The 20,468-nt window shown below is 31.9% G+C and overlaps 2 protein-coding genes across 2 annotated transcripts in view; one reads left to right on the top strand and one right to left on the bottom strand.

Annotated features, from left to right (window-relative positions):
- The window catches only part of LOC106474788 (pancreatic triacylglycerol lipase-like), a 47,532-nt gene extending 44,254 nt beyond the window's left edge, over positions 1-3,278 (top strand). Inside the window, exon 9 of the mRNA XM_013935483.2 lies at positions 480-3,278. Coding sequence (XP_013790937.2) covers positions 480-504 — 25 coding nt within the window. The 3' untranslated portion in view covers positions 505-3,278. The remainder of the gene's footprint in view (positions 1-479) is intronic.
- A 558-nt stretch (positions 3,279-3,836) lies between these two features.
- Positions 3,837-20,468, bottom strand: part of LOC106474779 (DNA methyltransferase 1-associated protein 1-like) — a 71,625-nt gene continuing 54,993 nt past the window's right edge. Inside the window, exons 8-14 of the mRNA XM_013935472.2 lie at positions 19,837-20,028; positions 18,698-18,763; positions 18,181-18,253; positions 15,552-15,593; positions 15,286-15,356; positions 5,077-5,208; positions 3,837-3,992 (exon numbers count right to left, since the gene is read on the bottom strand). Of these exons, the coding sequence (XP_013790926.1) occupies positions 3,933-3,992; positions 5,077-5,208; positions 15,286-15,356; positions 15,552-15,593; positions 18,181-18,253; positions 18,698-18,763; positions 19,837-20,028 (636 nt within the window). The 3' untranslated portion in view covers positions 3,837-3,932. The remainder of the gene's footprint in view (positions 3,993-5,076; positions 5,209-15,285; positions 15,357-15,551; positions 15,594-18,180; positions 18,254-18,697; positions 18,764-19,836; positions 20,029-20,468) is intronic.

The raw sequence follows: 20,468 nt of genomic DNA, 5'->3' as shown, positions 1-20,468 counted from the left end.
ACTGTTTAATTTATATGAGATGAATATTAGCTCTGTTATTTTTATGTATTAGACTTATGCATGGCTTTGCAAGATTTAATATATTTATCTGCAATATATTTTTTATGAATTTTATCTAGTTATTGTGCCATCTAAATATATATATAAATGCAGTGGTAGAAAACTACGTTTTATGTAGAATTTGTATGTTTTTCTAGCATAAATATCTCATATAACAGATTCAGACTTTTTTTTGCTTTTAAATATTCATTATAAGTATGTTAAGTAATGACTTTGAAATATATTTATTAATATTTATCAATGCATTTCCCAGTTTAAAGAGTTACTGCAGTCATCAGTATTACCAAGCAATTACCATGGGAACATGTATTGAATTTTTAACTGGTTTACACACTGGAGGTGTAGTTTCTTATTTTTATGCTAGAATTCCTCATGTTTTACACTCAAGTTATTCTGTTATTTACAATCATTATTCCTAGGTTATCAAAGTGGTTACCATGGTGACAAAACTGTAGCAAGTAACTGAGAGACGGATTCTTCTTCACATCTTTCCATGTGTGATTTTTTTTTATGGTAAACCATTACTTTTTCAGACTTCATGCTAAAATTGTTACACTTAAAATGTGGTTTCATTGTTGCTACCATGTTTAACATTCTATTTTATTCTGGGGTACAACCAAAATGTTTTGATACTTTTTCAAGAATCATCCACAGATGTGTTTTATTTTTACTGAAACACACATCTTTAGAAGAAATAAAATTTGTTTTGTTATTTTGAATTAAAAGATGAAAAAACAATGTGCAAGTTAAAAAAGAAACGATCTGACTATGGAGTTTTAAAAACAATAATATATTTACTGTAGAAAGGTTCTTCCTTGTTTTTAAGTCTATAAAACAAGTTGGAATATTCTTGTTATAAATTTGTTATATTATTAGTAAAAAGCATGTTTGTTATGGAAACCATCATAATAAAACACACCCACAATTCTTCTACTAAGCATATTACATGTTGGAGCAGACACATAACAAATAAATTGAAAACTAACAAAACAAACAAAAAACTGCCAAACAAAATGGACATGTTTAGCCCATGTAAACTGTATGTTTGGTTGGTTCAGTGTAGTAGTGAATTTTAATTGTCATTTTGTGGAAAAAAAAGCATAAACAATATGTTAATAATAAATATTTCCAAAAAAGCTTATAAAAAGGACACAGTAATTTCAAAATTAGTAAGATTTTTTAGGATCATTTTATTATTTTGTGTCCACATTTTTCAGCCCAAGAGTGAACCTAAGGTCACTATGATATTTTGTAAAGTATATCTTTATTACTAATAAAAAAAAGTATGAAAGTGATAAGTTATTGAGTAATCTAGTCTACTAGTTCGTAATTCTTGTTTAAAATTATATTACACAACTGTATGAAGTTTCTAAGTTTATATTTACATCACAATGAATACTCCACACATTACAATATTCCCAAATTCAATCAAGTTCCCATTTTATTTGCAGGAGAATTTGAGTATTAGTTGCTATTGGTATAACAGCTTAACTGCATTGAGGCAATATTATGTACTTCTTATTATGGCAAAGAAAACACCCTTCATGATAGAGTCCTAGATCACCAGTTATGAATGAGCAAGAATTAAGGTTACATCACCTACATATTAAAATATGAGCTTATTTGACAATGTTACAGGCAGAGACAAATAGACCTATAATTTGAATAAATCTCAGCATTTACCTGAATTTCATTAACAAATTTTTATCTGATCAGTGACCACATAAAAAAAAAGCTAGAAACAGAAATTATGCATAGCATGAAATATCCCATTACTTAATAGAATGTGTATGTTACCAACAAGGGTCAGTTACTAAAATATTGTATAATTTTCAATGTGTGACAAAACATGTATACCTGTTTCTCAGTTAATGCTTTGTTATGGTTAATTAAACATCAAATGGCTAACAAATAATGATGTGTTATTATAAAGTTATAACATAAATTATAAAATCATTATCTTAATTGTTTTACTGTGCTATTGAATCGCTAATATGAAATGTATACCACAAGGATTAGTGTGAGAGAAGTAAAAATATAAGGTTATTATAAACGTGTCACTGACACTAGAGCATTTTACTGGAATTAAAGAGCTTTACTTTCTACTATACCATCTATATCTATTCTTAATCAAGCTAAATTCCACGGTAGTTAAGAAAGCTCTTTATTATAAACTTTTTAGTAACTACAATAGAAAATATTCTGTATGTGCAATAAATCTAAACTATACGATGATAATTACACTTAGTACTTCCATGACACGCTTTTATCATTACTTAAAACATATATATAGAGGAAGATATTCGTATGATAAAAAAAAGTAATATTTTGGTAAGAATTTTTCTAAATTAACATTCTGGACCTTTAGCCTACCCATCATATTGTAAAAAACAAACAACCTATATTACACAGATTGTTTACAAAACTAAGTAATATTTCCAAAACAAATGTGAGTGGATAAATATTTAAGTTATTTGGAATACTGTTTTGAGAAAAGCAGTGAAAGTCGAAAAATTTGGTAAGAACTTTGAAAAAAATTAAATAGTAATCCATCTTTAACTCAAAAAATAATTACTTTATACTTCTTTAAAATAAATTATTCTTACTTGCCTTACAGCATAGAATAGCTAAACTAGCAAATTCTCCTTGGAAAATGTGTAATAAGTATATATATATAGATTTAATAATCTACTCTTTTCATTATCCAATGTTTTTCTGATAAAGGAGCGAAGCTTTTATAACAATACTTTAGTTAACTTGTCAAAGATTTATTTTTGTTCCCGTTAATGTACACTCACTCACCTATCAAAATATTAGAAACCCCAGCCTAATAATGTGTTAGTCCTCCTTGTGTTTTGATTCCTTTGTCACCTAGTTCTTTTCTTTTTCTGTCTTTGTATAAACACAAAGTGAGGACCAGGCTATTCTATACACAGGGGTTTCTAATACTGTGGTAATGAGTGTAAGTTACAAATTACAAAAATATATCTTGAATCTGGTTGTAATGTTAGATGAAAGTTCGGTCTTAATTCTTGGTTTGGTTGTATGAAGACTGCAGCTCTTTTATGTTTTTAAAGATATACAACTAACACCATCTAGCGGAATAAAACTAAACAATATTAGTGGTGAAAGCTGTTCATGATAAGAAGATAGAAATGGGAAACTTGGTCAATAATAACTCCAAAGCTAGAAATCTGATTCAGGTGTATTTGGTAAAGGGGGAAGTAGATATGAGTGGTAGCATATGGAAACATTACTTCCAAAAACTAAAAAAACAGTGAATTAATACTTAATAAACAATGTAAGATAATACAGGATTCTCAATCTAACTAGAACTTTTTAAATAGCGGTTATATTTGAATAAATTTTAATATGTACAGAATTAAAATGTTGCAACGTTTTGGCATACAAGAAGCTATTTGAAAAACAAGGTAACTCTTAACTCAGTAATCAACGGATTGCAATTTCTAAGATGGTTAGAATTCTTGTGAAAATAAAATGAATTTTAAAAATTTTGAAAAAAAAAGTTACTTTGATTCCTAACAAATTACAATGTATATGTCGTAACAATAAGGTTATGCATCATCTTGAATGTATTCAAAATGTTATGTAAACATTTTCTGTATATTCATTATCATAATGATGTCACCATTGCCACTTCTCATGTTGTGGTTCTGACCTCCTTTTTACTTATGATAACTCATAATAAAATATGACATTTTCTGTCAAATTAATAGTGTTGCATATTTGATTTCAATAATCACTACACAAAATACTGAATAGTTTCACATTTTTATTCATTACGCATATTCATTTATCTTGAAACTTTTAAACTATGCAGCTTAAATAGAAATATTATGAATATCTACATTTTATAACTTCTTAATTTTCTTCAAAATGTTGCTTTGTTCTAATGCTGCTCTTCTCTTTCTCTGTTAAAATAAAACAAAAATTTATACTTTTTTAAATGTTTAAATCTAAGCCTTCAGTTCCAAAATGCACCTAATTCAGAAAATTATAAGGAAAAGTTTTGAATGTATTACACTAAAACTAAAAAGTACGGATATTATGTACTGCCTATCAGAACTAGTTTTTTTTTAAAGCACAGGAAATCAATACAATACACAAAAAACACAACATGCACAGTGTTCTTTTTATTTAATCAACACTTATTTTAAAGTTATATAATCAAATTTTTCCAAAATTCACAAAAATGTCCTTAATGATTATGGATGATTTTTATTTATCATTTTCCCTTAAAGTAACAACATCAATTACTTCTATTTAACAATGATGTGATAGAAACTTTCCATAGTTTCACTTAAAGCTTTAATCACTGTATCTTACATAATATTACATTTTGTACACTCAGGAACAACATGATATATGAACTAGTAATATACTAGTATCAGTCACTTTGTACCTAAAAGTTTAAAAATAATTCCTTCACAAATATACATTAAAATGTTGATGTCTGACTAAAGGACACAATGACTGGTGAAATAAGAATGTTTTAGATTTGTAAAGTATCGACTTTGTTGAAAGCAGTTACGTAACAGTTAGTGTGAATTTAACTTGTAAATCATGGAATACATCTGTGATCTTTATTGTAAGAAGCATTATTGTTAATAATCAACAGCTCATTAAAATCTTCACTTAATTAATTAGTGTGGTTTTCTAGCTTATTGTTTCTTACACTTTATTCATTACAGATAGGATAATGGTTAAAAAGTTTAAATTAAAATGTACTTTAAGTGTACATACATTTAGTAAAATTACACTTTTAGCACATTTGGTTGATTTATCATTAATTGAGCATAATTATAGGTCAAAACTGGACAGAATAATGTTACTGTCTAAACTATGTAAGTGTTGTAGGAGGTGTGAAGTGTTATTTAATTGGGAGCATATATTGGAAACATGTTTCCAAAATCCAATTAAAGTATTTAGCAAGGTTATAGTTTAAAAAGTTATAAGAAGGCATAATTTATTGCTTAATATTTCAAGAGTACTTACATTTGGAGTGCCAGGAGTTCCACCAACATCAATAATTTCTGAAATAGTTTTCTGTTTGTTTGGTGACTCTGCTTTGCATTCTCCTGCTTGGGGTAAACTGCTACCAGTCACTGTACTTGGAATACTTAAGGTCTGTAAAGTGTACAACAATATTTATACAAAATAACATAAATATAACTATTTTATCATAATTCCTTGATGTTTATATACAGGGTGAGGCAAAAGTTACTATATAGTTCTACATAGTTAAATAACTTTACTCTTGTAGAAAGGTTTCAATTTTGTCTTTGTCTTATTTGTTATTAGTTTTTTTTTTACATATTTAGACACCCATAATTGTGGCAAGAAAGATGAGAGACTATATGTGTGAAAGATAGATGTCAGACATATTAACGCTAATGGTCGACAGTTCAAACATTAAGTTGAAAAACAACATAACAATGTGATGAATTCAAATTTGATGACGAGGAACCCACTTTGAAACTAATAATGGTTGGAGATGGCTTGAATGGGTAATGAAGAAAAACTTAGATTAAAGTTTTTCTTCATTACCCATTGAAGCCATCTCCAACCATTAATAACATAACAATGTGTTCAGTTCATTTTGTAGTTAACAGAAAATGCTGTTTTTATGTTATTATGTTTAAATTTTCTTTGTATTAATAAAAGTGTGCATCTGTATAGTCACTTTTGCCTCACCCTGTATATATATATTTATAGACACACACACACACATACATACATACATACATACAGTCCATATGCAATGTTCAGACAATAACTTAACCTGGTTTAGAGAGTAAAATGGCCTTTTAAAGATGCAAACCAATGTGAATCAAATTCCTCCCAAACAATGTGTGTCAAAGTTCAAATAATAACTTCTTTTATAAACTAATTGGTAAAATGACACTATTCTATAAATTATAAAATATGACTGATTTTTAAAGTATTCTATTAATAACTTTTTCCACATCACGACTACATATACAGTAACACACTGGTTTAGCATGTATAACCTCAATTCTGCAATGCAACTGAGCAACTTTTATGTTGGATAGTTTACAGTTAATAGCATCTACATCTTAGCTTCTTAGATGAAATATGCATTCAGCTAGGTTTAAGTGCTTTTTTTGCAAACTTTTAACTATACTATTTTTTTTCTCAGAATTCAACATGGAGTAAAACCATTCACTGTATATTTACTGGACATTGTACTGAAGATTTTATTTTTTGGCTGTACAAAATTTAACTAAACACATTTCTTTCCTGCTTTATGTACTTTCAACTGAATGCAAGGCTTTAGTACACATTTTATTGATGATGATTAATTGAACTAGACAAGATTCTTCATTCTTCGTTTGTATTTATTATTGCACCTTTGTTTTTTTCACTAATGACTCTGAAATAATAAGAAATCTAACTGTAAACAAAATGACGAGAGAAATAAAAGATCAAGAAGTTATACGATTTATCAAGAAATAATTTAATTTAAAGAAATCATTTAAGTGCAGTTTTGATTCTGCATGCTCCAGGTTTACTGTATGCCACAGTTTCTAGTTTAAGGAAAAAATTTTAATACACTGATGAAATTAAGAAAACTTAATTGGTTTTATAAACATAATTATATACATATAATGAAAGTTAACCTTTTCTTAAATTGTAGACGTATTTCCAATAACACTTACCTCAACTCATGCTACAGCTATTACTCGACTGCAAAGATTTCTTCCTTTGCCCTTCTAAGCATTGGTCCGATTTCTTGCCTACTCCAGTCTTATATATCCCACTTAATTGCCCTTGGTGATACTTGTCTTGTGACACCCTTCACCTACGTCAATGCGCCCTCTATCCTGGTACTGTATATAAGCACCTCATTCAGATAATGTTAGCACTTTTTCAAGACTTACTCAATTCATATTCTATAATACTGGCTCTTAGTGGAGAGGATTGGTGGAAGAGTATGAGAGAAGGTAAATATAATTGGAAATACTTTCCAATTTATAGAACTGTTAACTTCCAAAACATATTTACCTTCTCACACTACAGTTAGAATCCCACATGGAGAAGGTGGAGGGGCCAGTAAGAGCATTATCCATACAGAAAGCATCTGCATAGATCATGTGTGTGTAAATAGAAGACTGGCACCCTATTGGGGAACCACACTACATTCAGAACAGGTATGCTCTTCACCAGGAACTTAATACTGTGGGTGAAATTTTACATTATTTATCATCACTACTGGCCAGGCCCCAACCAAATAGCTGAGTTTCCACTGCTCGAGGTTGAAGTTATAAGGCCATGGTCCATACATCCCACTTTAGAGAAAAATCACCTTTAAAAACTGTGGCAGTGATTATTTACTTGGTGATGTTTTGAGCAAATACTATTTTTCATGCCACAAACAAGCCTGTGGGTTAATAACAATTACAGGAAGGATTGAAATGAAACAATACATAGAAACAGAAGGTAATATGAAATAGAACTACAAGAATTAAACAATACAGTAAAAACCATATAATAAAGCTGGTGAGAAAAAACTATTAAAAATTATTAGAAATATAGAACAACTTTACATAGCAAAGAAAGAAATAACTTAAACATTTTAAAGGGTACTTAAAAAGTTATAAAAAAGCTGAACCATTCTTTACAACCCAAAGGACTTAAACAACCCAATTTAAAAATGATTACTTTTTCAACTTTAAAGTGCTCAAGAGAATGATCAGATTTGTTGAAAGGCCGAGCTACAAGTTTATCATAGTCTATAATCAAAATGCTACGTAAGTGTTCTTGTGTGTGTTGAGTGAACATTCGGCTGATTGTTACAAATAACATAATAAACTAAACAATTAGATATACAGGTGAAATTGCTATTCACAGAATATGTTGATTTAGGGCCTCTAACAAATGTTCTATAGATCATGTAAGGGCAAGTGTTGCATATGCTCCTTTGACAACTATACATTCCAGCTTGAGTAGCAGATGATAGTTGTATGTTGTTCGGAAGTTAACTATGGACAAGTAAATCTTAAATGTTTGTGTCTTGTTTATAAGAGATTACAGGTTTGTTAGGGAACATGTGACGGATGGTATTGTCCTGTGTTATGATGTGGAAGTTGTCAAAAAATATGTGTGTTAAGTGGGTGAAACGCAAGTGTAAGGGGAACGTGTTGATGATCAGTGGAAATAGGAGTGAGTTGGTTGAAATGAGATTGGACATATGTAGTTGGAAGTTTTGAATTGTCTACAATGTTGGTGTTATAATTACTGATATGATTTAAGCTAGACAATTTCTGGAAAGCTAAAGTTGACGTTTATTGTTAGTAAGTAGATTATCTTTAGTGTGATGAAGAAGAGAAGTGGGGTAGTAACATTTTTCAAAAAAGTGGAGCATGTTGATAGATTTGCTATTATAATCTTGGTCATTACTGCAGAGCCTATGCAATCTGGTGATTTGGGAATGTTTCTCTTGATGTATAGAGGATGACTGGAGTGAAAATGTGAATAGCTATGTGTGTCCGTCAGTTTGTAATGTACAGACATCGTGAGATTGCCACCATCAATTACATAAATATCTATGTCAAGAAATGAAATGATTTGGTGAGAAACAGAGTGATGGGTGAAAAGATTGAATGAACTGAACAAAAACATTGAGTTCTCCATTAGTGCATGTAGCTATACACAGATACCCTCTCAGCCTTATATTTTAGATACATTGATGATGTTTCCGGTATAGCTACATGCACTAATGGTTGTCGATATGTTATGGTTGGCACCTCCTCTTAAAACACCATTGCTAATATGCATATCATTTTCATTGATAAATGTCCATCATAGGACTAGGCAAAGACTGAGACAGATACATAGCAACCTTAGAAATTAAACCCCGACACTGTGCAAAATATTACACAACCTCAATGCCTGAGACTTCAGCTTCTGGATAGCTGGGTGTACCATGTCAGATCATGGCTGCTTCCACAGAGATGCTGCCAAAGAAGAAGTGGAAGTGGTGGACACTCCTTAAAGGTACCACAGAAGCAGAATCCATTGTGTAGCTGTCAATTCAGTGCTATCAACAGGACCCAACAATTGGTTGGAACAAATCATAGTTAGTACCTTGGTAACATATGAATTGGAGGGAAAGCTTAGAGTTTTAATCTGATCTCGTCCTGATGGAATGCATCAATTGCGAAAGCCCAAAAATGAGGTACTGGGGACCAAATTGCCAGTAGTTGGGTGTCCCAATGAGTGGCCAACCCACCAAACATCAGTGTGGCAAAATGTGAGCCAGTCCAACAGAACCCTGCAATGCAGTATCTTTTCTTTTGAGAGAATCTGTTTGGGTTTAGACATTTGATCTGCTACTTCAGTCATCACCCATGGAACATGGCAAGCTAGCAGGGTGATATGATAGGAGTGGTCCTGAGATAGCAGGTTCATAGTTCGAAAACAAGGAGCCCTGGACCAAGTGCTTCCTTGATGGGAAATGCAAGACACCACTATGGAATTGTTAGAGTGAAGCCTGATGATTTTCCCCTTAATAAGCCAAAACCATGAGGCATTGCCTTTTGAAGAGCAAAAAGGACTAAAACATTGTGTAGGGAAGCCTCATCATCCGTGTACAGACCCTGGAATTCCTGATTGTTAGAATATGCCCCCATCCCTGAAGCTAGGCATTTGTGAAGAGATGGAACTCTGGACGAAGTGGCGGCAGAGGAACCCCTATTTTAGTAGTATCTCACCTTAACAACCCCTCGAGATTGAAGAATGATCCTGACTAAGGAAACTGGAGAATCCAGTGAACCAATGTGTATAATCCCTTGGTTGCATAAAAACCACTGAAAGGATCTCTTGTGTTCTCATCCCAAAGGCACGAGGGATTTGAGTGATGCCCACATTCCCAAAAGAGAACCATCTGTGCAGTGAGAGAAGGAGAGGTGAAGAAGTGTCAGGCTTCCTGTTTCATAGCGTGGAGCCTAATGGGAGTCAGCTGAGCCCGACTGAGAAACAGGATGAAAAAACCCAGATTAATGAAATATTGAATTGAAGCAAGAATAGATGTCTCAGTTCTAAGAATGAATCCTGCCTTGGTTGTTTCTGAAAATAGAATCAGGATGTGACGTACTGAAAATTGAAGGAGATGGTGCTAGCAGTAAGTAACCAGTCTATGGAATGGTGTGTGTGCACAGTGTTTGGGAATGGAGTTGACGAGAAAAAACTTGTACAATTTGGCAGAACCTATGTGATGCCTATACTAGTCCGAAGGTAAAAACCCTGAACTGTAGTTCCTGACCCAACAACCAACAGGAATAAAACCCCAGAAGAACTAGCACGAATTCTCACTACTCATAGACCAAAAAAAACTGATAGCACAAGGATCTGCGGGAGATGGAAACCTTTCAGGTTGGATGGATAATGGTAGTGAAGATGTGAACTGAATGACTAATCCTGAATCAAGGACCTGTAGTGCCCAAGGATCCATGGTTAAGGTTACCACACATCCAGAAATTCATGAAGCCAAGCCCCCACAGACCCTGAAGGCATACAATAATCACTGATGCTGCTGACAGTGTTCTGACTGAGCAGTGGAACCCTTACATATGGACAGAATCTATTATGAGTACCAATGTACAGAGGGGCTGATGTCAGGTCCCTTGAACAGGAGAAAAACTATGACCCCCTGTAGAATCTGATTTAATGCGAGATGCCAACAACAAAGGAATGTGCTTGCTAACAATGATTTCAGCTTGTCATCAATGAAGTTGGTGATCCTGAGAGTCTTCTGACAAAGTTTAGTCTTAAGAAAACAAAACATTGGATCTTAGAGCTGTAAATCTGTAGACTTACTGCTGTCCAACCAGAGGACATTGATATATTCAGGTTAACTATAAACTTTGCCTTAAAACTCCTAATTTCGAGGAGCAGATGTATTATTTGTGAGGTGGAATATGCTCCCACTTGGTGGTGGTACATTACATCATGTAGTTCTTACAACTGTGGTGGATAAAGCATAACTGTCCCTTCACGTAACTGAGAAGTAAACCACCCTGCATGAACCACAATGTCCTTGGATAGAGAGAAAACTAAATATTCACTCCCAGAACCATCAATTAAGGTGCAGACTCAAAAGCAACTGGAAAAGACTCAAAACATCACACTCTTGATGAACCAACCAAAGTAAACAAATCAGAGGCAGCTTATTCCAAAGTGGCCTCCTTTTTTATTTCCTTTAAAGACTGTGTTTATTACTATTGATCGGAAAAACGTTTAGTCAGGAAAATTTGGCTGTGTCCACTATATGGAATCGAACCCCGGATTCCAGCGTTAATACTCCTTAAAATGATTAGTGTTCCACAGAATAAAAGAAAGTACCGGAAAAACTGAATCTAAATTACCTCCAGAAGGTTCAAGGATTGCCCTCAATTACAGCCTCAGAGCCCCCCCAGAGTCTTCAACTCACTATGAATAAGATCACTGACAGTCTCAACTGAGAGTGACTCAGAGGTGGGATAGGAGAATTTGTTTATTTTGTTTTGAATTTTGTACAAAGCTACATGAGAGATATCTGTGCTAGCATTCCATAATTTAGCAGTGGAAAACTAGAAGGTAGGCAGCTAGTCATGACCACCCATGGCCAACTCTTTGGCTACTGTTTTACCAATGAATAGTGGGATTGACCTTCACATTATAATGCCCCCATGGTTGAAAGAATGAGCATGTTTGGTGGGATGGGGATTCGATTCCGCAACCTGCAGGTTGCAAGTCGAGCTCCTCTAACCACCTGGCTAGCATCAACAGTAACAAGAAGATTAGTTTGCCAGTTCTTATGAATGACATGCTTGGATAGAAGAGACCTTACTTACCTCTGTGCTGGAAATTCATACCATAAATCGGCTTGCTAATCGAAATTATATATTTTTTAGTGAAAATTCAATATGTAACATGGAGAATGCACAAAGTATCTGAATGAGGTGCTTACATACAGTACCAGGATTGAGGGTGCATTGACATAGGTGGAGAGTGTCACGAGACAAATATCTCCATGGGCAATTAAGTGGAGTATAAAAGACAAGCAAACAAGAAGTCGGACCAATACTTAGATGGGCAAAGGAAGAAACCTTGGCAGTCGAGTAACAGCTAAAGTGTGAAAGAAGTTAAGTATGTTAAGGGAACAACAATTTCCAAATCAACCCTTTCGAGACTGCTGCACGGGTGAAAGGCCATGTCATCTCATTTGTTGACTCGCATTCAAAATTTTATTGAACTACTGTTTCCTTAATTTGCTAAAATATTGCTCACGTAATAAATTAAACATAGTGGCACCCCACTCACCTTCTTCCATTTTTGGAAATGCACCCTTATAAACACTTACTTCTATATATGACATGAATAATCAATCGGAAGCTCAGAATGTCCCCCTAATGGCTTTCTCAGCCATTTTAATGGGCTTGGCCCCATTTCTTTCTTTTGAACCAATATTTCAACGAGGTAGGGTGTATCTTTAGTCTGCTCAAAATTTCATATTTTTTTTAGACTAAAATACATCTTAGTTACCAAGCTTGATAAATTATAATGGAATTCTTTGGTATTAATGTAGTAATTTATGATTTTTTAGATATTCAAATGTATATATATAAAACCTAAAAAAAAATATTTTGTTTCATATCCTCCATGTGCAAATTTTTTATGGGCTTAGTAACCTATGTTAAGCAGCAAATGAGTACAAAAGTCATAACTAGAAGAAATAATTGTATGCTTTACTTCTTTAGTTACTGTTCTATGTTTTAAGAAAAATAAGTTTAAGAACTTATTTCAAAATAGCACTAATTTATATACATATATAATAATTGAAATGTGACTTATTTTACAAAATACGAGTCTACTAAAACACATCTAAGACAAGTTACTTTGTACAGAACAAAGGTCAGTTTTATGTTATTTTATATGGTAACATGAGTGCACGTGAGCCTCCTCACTGTAACTTCTGTATTGTTAGCCATGCTGGCTGAAAGATCAATATAATAAAAATAATAAATATATATATATATATATGTATAATGTTATGAGATTTAAGCTATTTAGTCTAAATATTTATGTTTCGTGTTATAATCTTTGTTCATTCTAGAAAGAAAGAAGCATAATTGATATTTATTTCAAAATTTTTATGGTGGTTGAGAGATCGGTCAAATCTACCGAACCCGTACAGATATTAATTACAGAAAATAAAAACAAAATGTAAAGTTTTTTCTTAAGAAACATTTGATAACTATCTGGACATTATAAAGATTTTGCATCTGGAATTTAAAATTTTTCTTATGCATAAATGTATTTTTAATCTTAAAATGAATATCACTTTACATGATAGATTGGCAACATGCAAAAAGAAAAAAAAAGACATGAAAAAAACATTGCTTTACAAACCTTAAGACTTAATAAAAAAAATTTATATTTTGGGTATGAAAGCATTGTAATGTTTACTTATAATCTGCTAAATTTCGTTAACATTTGCTTACTAATTTATAGCATGAAACTATGAAAAGCACAAAATGGTTACGAGGTTGGTCCCAGTGACCAAGCCCATGCTGAAAGAGTTAATGAATGATTTTGTATTTTCTTCAGAAATATTCTAAATCAAGTAAATGCTGATAATAATCAATTATTTGTTGTAGAAATAAAATTATGTTGTGAAGTTTAAACTTCAATATTTTTGTATCATTATTTAGAAACTGTGGATCTACATTTCTTTTAAAAACGTATTATTTTAAATTATACAATCCCATATACTTTGCCAAAAGAAAGCTTTATAAAAATAAATGTCCATTAAAGTATTACCACTGGTAATCTATGCTTAAGCGAGCTGACTAATACAATGTAAACTACACTTAGCTTCAGAACAGTTTTTTAATCTGAAAGTATATAAAAATACTCAACACATTAACTGAACTGCCACCATTATAAATGATGATTACAAAAACTGTTAATTATTTTAAACAGTTATCACAATTTCTTTATATTGTAATAAATAGAAAGAATACTCAGCAATGCTCCTTAGGTGTTGCAATAAGTATCGCGAATAAATACTACCAAGAATAAAAAAACTATTGATTTCATTAATTAGCAGCAATAATTTTTAGTTCAGCTGGCGTAAAATACCATAGAAGAAAATTTTGAATTTTTCATGCCTATACAACTGTTTTTATTTCAATAAAAACTGAAACACATTCTCTATTACTTTTCTAAATGTAAAATATGATAATAACATGCCTACCAGCCTAAATTCTATACATTTTACAGAATAATAACCATTGCACTTTACATATTTATAAACAATATGCTTAAATTCCATGGAAAACATCAATATTTATAGTATTCTGCTTAATTCAGAAAGTAAGTGAACTTATGTTTCGATCAGCATTTGATCCACCAATAGTTCGGGTGCAACTGTGACACATTTGGAACAAAGGTGTGTCACTAGGTAGCCAATGTGTTAAAAATATTATATTATAATTTTACTATACCTAAGAAATACTGGTTATAATTGGTACTTCTATGAATGGAAATAACTTACTGTACTGATGTTTGTCTGTTTGGGTTGAATACAATAATTAACACAATTCTGAAGCCTCACCACATCATTATAGTCCATGTCAGTACATTTGGTTATCATCTATCTGGTGACTGTGCATCTTGACAACTGTTTTGCAATACAGCTTCAATGGAAAAAAGCTTTGTCATAAGGCTGTCTTCATGTTCAAAGCAGATCTCCATTCCTTGCTTGATTTCTATAAGCTATCTATTGTATGAGGATAATGGTCTCCCAGCATCTATTTCAACAGTTTAATTGCACAGAAATCCATCAGTGCTACATCTGACCAGTATGTGTTCGTATGGAATAGCATTAATACTCATTTCATTTTACACTGACATCATTTGGCATTTTGTAAGTTGTGTGATATCACCAAAAATTTATCACTTTTGGAGATTAGATGCAACAACATATTCATACACTCAGATCATAAAGAAGATATGTTTCAATGACTAGAATTTCTAATACAGGAGTGTTCCTTGTACTTAATGGCAATGGAAAACTAAGAAATATGGATAAACTAGGGACACCAAGAACCTTGAGCCATAAGTTAGATATCGCTTTTTGTAATAGGTGGGAATCGATTAACACAAGTTCTTGGAAAAACCCATCCACGTATCTCATACCTCAAGCAGCCAGACAATGAGCTCAGAAGTGATATGGTTCTTCTTTATGAACTGAAGTTGGCACTTGCAACCTGTGAGTTTGAATTGCAAACTTTACATCATCAATATGAAGCTTTGGCTCCAGGAAAGGTAAGCATTAGTGAATCATAGTAGGTACCACCTACTACAAAGGGTTGAGTACATCATATTAAAATGATTTAGAATATGCAAATCATGTGACAACCACAACAAAAATAAAGTCATAATGACATGTCATGTATCAGAACTGAAGTGGGTACAGATGTCTTCTGTGGGCATTGGATTTAAATCTGAAATAAAAATTAAGATATTTTGAAGATGCTTCTAAACTTTGATAAGAAATGGTAATTTCATTAGCAGAAAATGACCTGGAGAACCCACAAAAACAGTTTTCTCCATAACCAAAAAATTAACAGAAAGCTTCCAACTGTATCTTTCTAAACCAGTGAGGTGTCACCAATATTCCTGAATTTTTTCCTTCTCATAATGGAAATATTGAACCAAATTGTGTGAAACTCAGTAGGAATTTACTAAATGTATGCAGTTTTGGTTGAGAAAAACGTCCAATACTCTGATTTAGTTTTTCAATAGTTTTTTACATCATAAAATTGTAGTGAACTGTTTAAAAAGATATTAAACAGAGAGTTCTACTTTATATATGCAGTCAGTTTTAACTTTATTGATATTCATTAATATAATTATTTTGTTATTTTATTTTGCCGATTGCAGTAGTCACCAGTTTCACCTATAAATCACAAAAACAAAGCAAATAACAGACAAAATAACACTGTTGCTAAACACTACTCTTGGTCATAATCAATTTACATCTAATAAATAGTTTCTTTTTAATAAATAATAAGTTATTATATTTATGTATATGTACATTGCTTGAATTTTAACATTTTTCTTACACTGAAAATGTGTTTCTGATAGGTACTTTCAAACAAAGCTATCTCGATCTTCTATCTGCCCTGTAAGCATTGCTAAAAAATATTTGCACTCAGCACACCAGTCTATATACTTTATCAATTTTGCACCATTTTGAACATGTACATATCATGACTACTCTCCATCAATAGCACAGTGCAATCTATACTGGTGCAACTAGCTCCCCTGGCTATTCTTATTCAATTCTCACTTGAATATTTTTCAGACAGAACAATGAATTAGATATTACTAGTAGGAATGATATATAAAATACAACCTAACTAATCATAGCTAGTTCACAAAGTACTCATTAATATAGATTTGACAAAATACTGAAATTTACCTAGACTACAAAGTATGTACTAATTATGAGTGTGTAAGCTCATTAAAATTACTTAAAAAACAAAGTAATAACCAATATCTAACTAACAATAAATTTAAATTAATTTACATGACAAAGGACAGATAAATATCTAACTTACCAAAGTAAGAGCACAGATAACTTTCTTATGTGTAAAGAAGGACAAAGCTACACAAAGTGTATCTGAGCCTTGCCTACCATGGGTATCGCAACCAGGTTTGAGGAGTGCAGGTTGAAAATTTACCACATCCACTGGAAGGTCTGGAAGCAATAGGAAGAAAGGAGAAGAAGAAAAACCTCCACCAAAGTGAACGACATGGTGGCATGGCAACGGGAGCAGGAAAAAGAAAACTAGCGAAATCACCCTCGTCTCAAACATATAGAAAAAAAAACTAAATACGCATCAACTGTCGACCTGAGTAACCAGCTGTAAAAGAAGGTGAAATCTTATGAAGAGGTGCAGAGTGTGACAGACCAAAATTGTATTCTTCCTCAGCAATATTGTCCAGTTAAAAAGGAGAAGAAATTGCCAGCCAAATATATGAATCTAGCTCCCCACAAATTAAGTCAAACCTAATTCCTGGGAAATCTTACCAGTAGCATTGTCAACTGTAATGGGAAGTATCATAGTCAATTCATTGAATGCAAACACAGTAAAAACTGTTGAAAAAAATTGAAATTGCAAGTAAGCACAATCATAAATGGTAGTCACACTTAAAAAACGCGTCTAAATGAAACTGTGCCAATTGAGTAAGTGAGGATTGAGTGGGAATATTGTGCTAATATAGGTGGTGCAATACTATTGGTGGAGAGTAGTCACATGATATGTACATGTTGAAAATAGCGAGATAGATTTGTGTGAGATAAGGTAAGACCATATCGGAAATGATAAATTTAACAATAATAAACAATAAATAGAGATTTGTCACTGGAATATTTTGCTGTTGCCTGCTGTACTTACTACACGTAAATAACCTTAAATGAAGTATTTTGATATAAAATTTCCTTAGCTTTCAAATACTTATAATTTAACATGAAAACATTTTCAGGAAGGAAAAGAACATCTTCAGAAACATTCCCAGAACTGTAGTTTGTTCCTTCTAAATTTCCTTTTAGACAAAGTTTTCTATCCTTGTATGAACTCCTTATAGCTACTCTACGTTGATGTCAGTAATCTATAATTTGATATATTTAATAGTATTTAAAATTTGCTCATAGCTATTTTCTCACAAGTAATGGTTTAGACCATATGACATCTTAAAATGGTGGGAACAAAGGGTTATAATAACAAACTTCAAACAGAGAAGGGAAAATCATGAGTAATATAAGACTTAGTTCATTATATTTTCAAAGAATGATAGTTCTTAAGATATAAAAAACTAAGCTTTGGTATAGGCAGAAGAATGGTAAAAAAAAAGTATAAGTGCATTGTTCACAGTTGTAACTCCTGATAACTATGCAGAAATATAAGTGTACACTACTTGTACCTGATGATGACAAAACCTTGTCAAAACGTTGTACATTTGCTGTTATGTTATACTTATATTAAAGTTTTTCTTCATTTAAGTGACAATGAAATGCATACGTACCTATACCTAATTCTTGTAGAAGTTGTTCTATAGCTTTAGCTTTCTTCTGACCAACTGAGGAAGGTAATTTCATCTAGAACAACAACAAACAATTATTCTCATTTATTTATTTTTTCCCTAATATGTAACAAGACCATATATCACAATTTTAATAATACAATAAGTATAAAGGTGAATATCAAAAAAACATATACATTTTTATTACCACAACACCAAAAACATTCTGTTTAATAATCATACAGTCAAAAGACTGTAATATACACATATCTTAGTACTACATGAGGAAATGGGAAAGACTAGGAAGTGGAACTAATCATTTAATTAAATATTAAGATCCAAAAATCCATCTGTTATATTAAGCTCTGAAAATGAAAAATCAAGCAGGGTTCAACGTGGAAATCATTATTATAAAATGTGTGAAGAGAAGGAAGTCTGTTGTGTTGATATATGGTTTGTGTTCCACATAAAATCTATGAGATATATCATTATTGTCTGATGTAAATTGTAATAATCTTACCCTTTGGCTTCTCAATGTGGCACCACTAGCCTTAAAATCTGGAAACTTGATACCAGTTTCAAGTGGCTGAAAATAAAAATTTAATTTAATTACTTTTATTACTATTGAATTTTATTATGTTGCAAAAAATTACACTTTATTTGTTGTTTGCCACTGCTGAAGTTTCTTTACTCAGCATGAGACCTCATCAGGCTAGATGCATTCCAACATGCAAATTTTTTTTGTAAAGTTATATCTGTTAGCTTTTTCTGAGACATTGAGTCTTATGACATAAAATGTGTAAGGTGGTTAAAAAAAAATCCATTTGCAGGTGACATACAGAATGAATTATATAAAAACAGTTACTAACTAAAGAAAAAGATATATTCAAAACCATTAGCAATATTTTAATCAAAATAATAAGCACAATTACATACTGATTAAATCCCAACTGCCTTACGATATCAGATACACCTATACATTTTGTTTCAGAATGTGCTCCAGAAAATGATGTGAATCTAAAATACCATACATACACATCACAGACACACGTGTAATGTACATCATCTGAGATGCACAAGCAAAGTAATACGAGTATTTCACCATGCCTGAAGTCATAAACAATAAAAATATGCATGATCTTTAATACATCCAAACATACAGAGTTATTAAAGTTGTCCATCTCACATATAATGACTACCTCTACCTTTTTTTTTAAAACTTCAGTAATAGAATAGTTTTACATAATAATAAAAATGTACTTTAATTTCAAGAAGATATAAGCATTTATGCTGAAAATGTTTCAAATATAAGCTATATGGGACTTGAATTAGAATTCTAGTGTAAAGTTATATAGAAAACTCCATAAGAAACTATGCTACTACATAAAAATATAATGTCCACATACTTGTCCCCTCAAAAAAGTATTTTTAAGTGTTTTAAGAAGAGACTTTGAAATGTATACAGTGCATTGACAGTGTTTTATAAATATGTCTTTTCTAATTAAAAAAGAACACAAAAAAACCAGTACTACACAAAATTTGAATGGCAATAGTTATAACAACCAGTGGCAACAAGTTCTAAAGGTACAAAAATGATATCTTAATGGACATATAATTACTGCACAGTTACAACCAGGTTATAAGCAGCAAATACCCTACCTCACCATCAGCCTTTGAACTTTTCTGTGGCAACAGTTTTTTACGAGGTCCTCTTCTTTCTGTCTTTCTAGCTTCAGCATTGTTATCTGCTGCTGTGATTAACTTCTGAAGGTCTTGCGTTTTCTTTTCTCTCTCCCTCTTCCTCATTTCTATCTTTCTTAGTTCATTTATTAACGTTTGTTCTTCTTCCACCTACAATATTTTGTTTAATTCTTTATTAAATAATACAATTCAATTAAGATCAGTTATGAGGTACTTTATCTAACACTAAAAAAATTAATCAATGAATATACTTTAAAATACAACAATTAAGTTACATTCATATAACATGAGCAATATCATAAGTTAATTAGTCTGAAGAAAACATACAAGCAAAATCTGTTCTTCCCCAAATATTTGAAGTATTACCTAAAATCTCACATTTTTATGTATTTCTTAACCTACAGGTGCTCTACGTACAAAAACTGGACTGTAGATGATTGGAAAATGATGTTATGGATGGATGAGTCCAAGTTAGAAATATCTAGTTCAAAGCATAGATTGTACATCCGGTGGAAAAAAGGTGAAAGATACCTCAATGCATAGCACTTACCATGAAGCATGGGAGAGGCAGTGTGATGGTTTAGGGGTGT

This window comes from Limulus polyphemus, unplaced genomic scaffold, assembly GCF_000517525.1.
Source record: "Limulus polyphemus unplaced genomic scaffold, Limulus_polyphemus-2.1.2 Scaffold142, whole genome shotgun sequence".
Lineage (NCBI taxonomy): Eukaryota > Metazoa > Arthropoda > Merostomata > Xiphosura > Limulidae > Limulus > Limulus polyphemus.
This window is presented reverse-complemented; position numbering and strand designations above follow the sequence as displayed.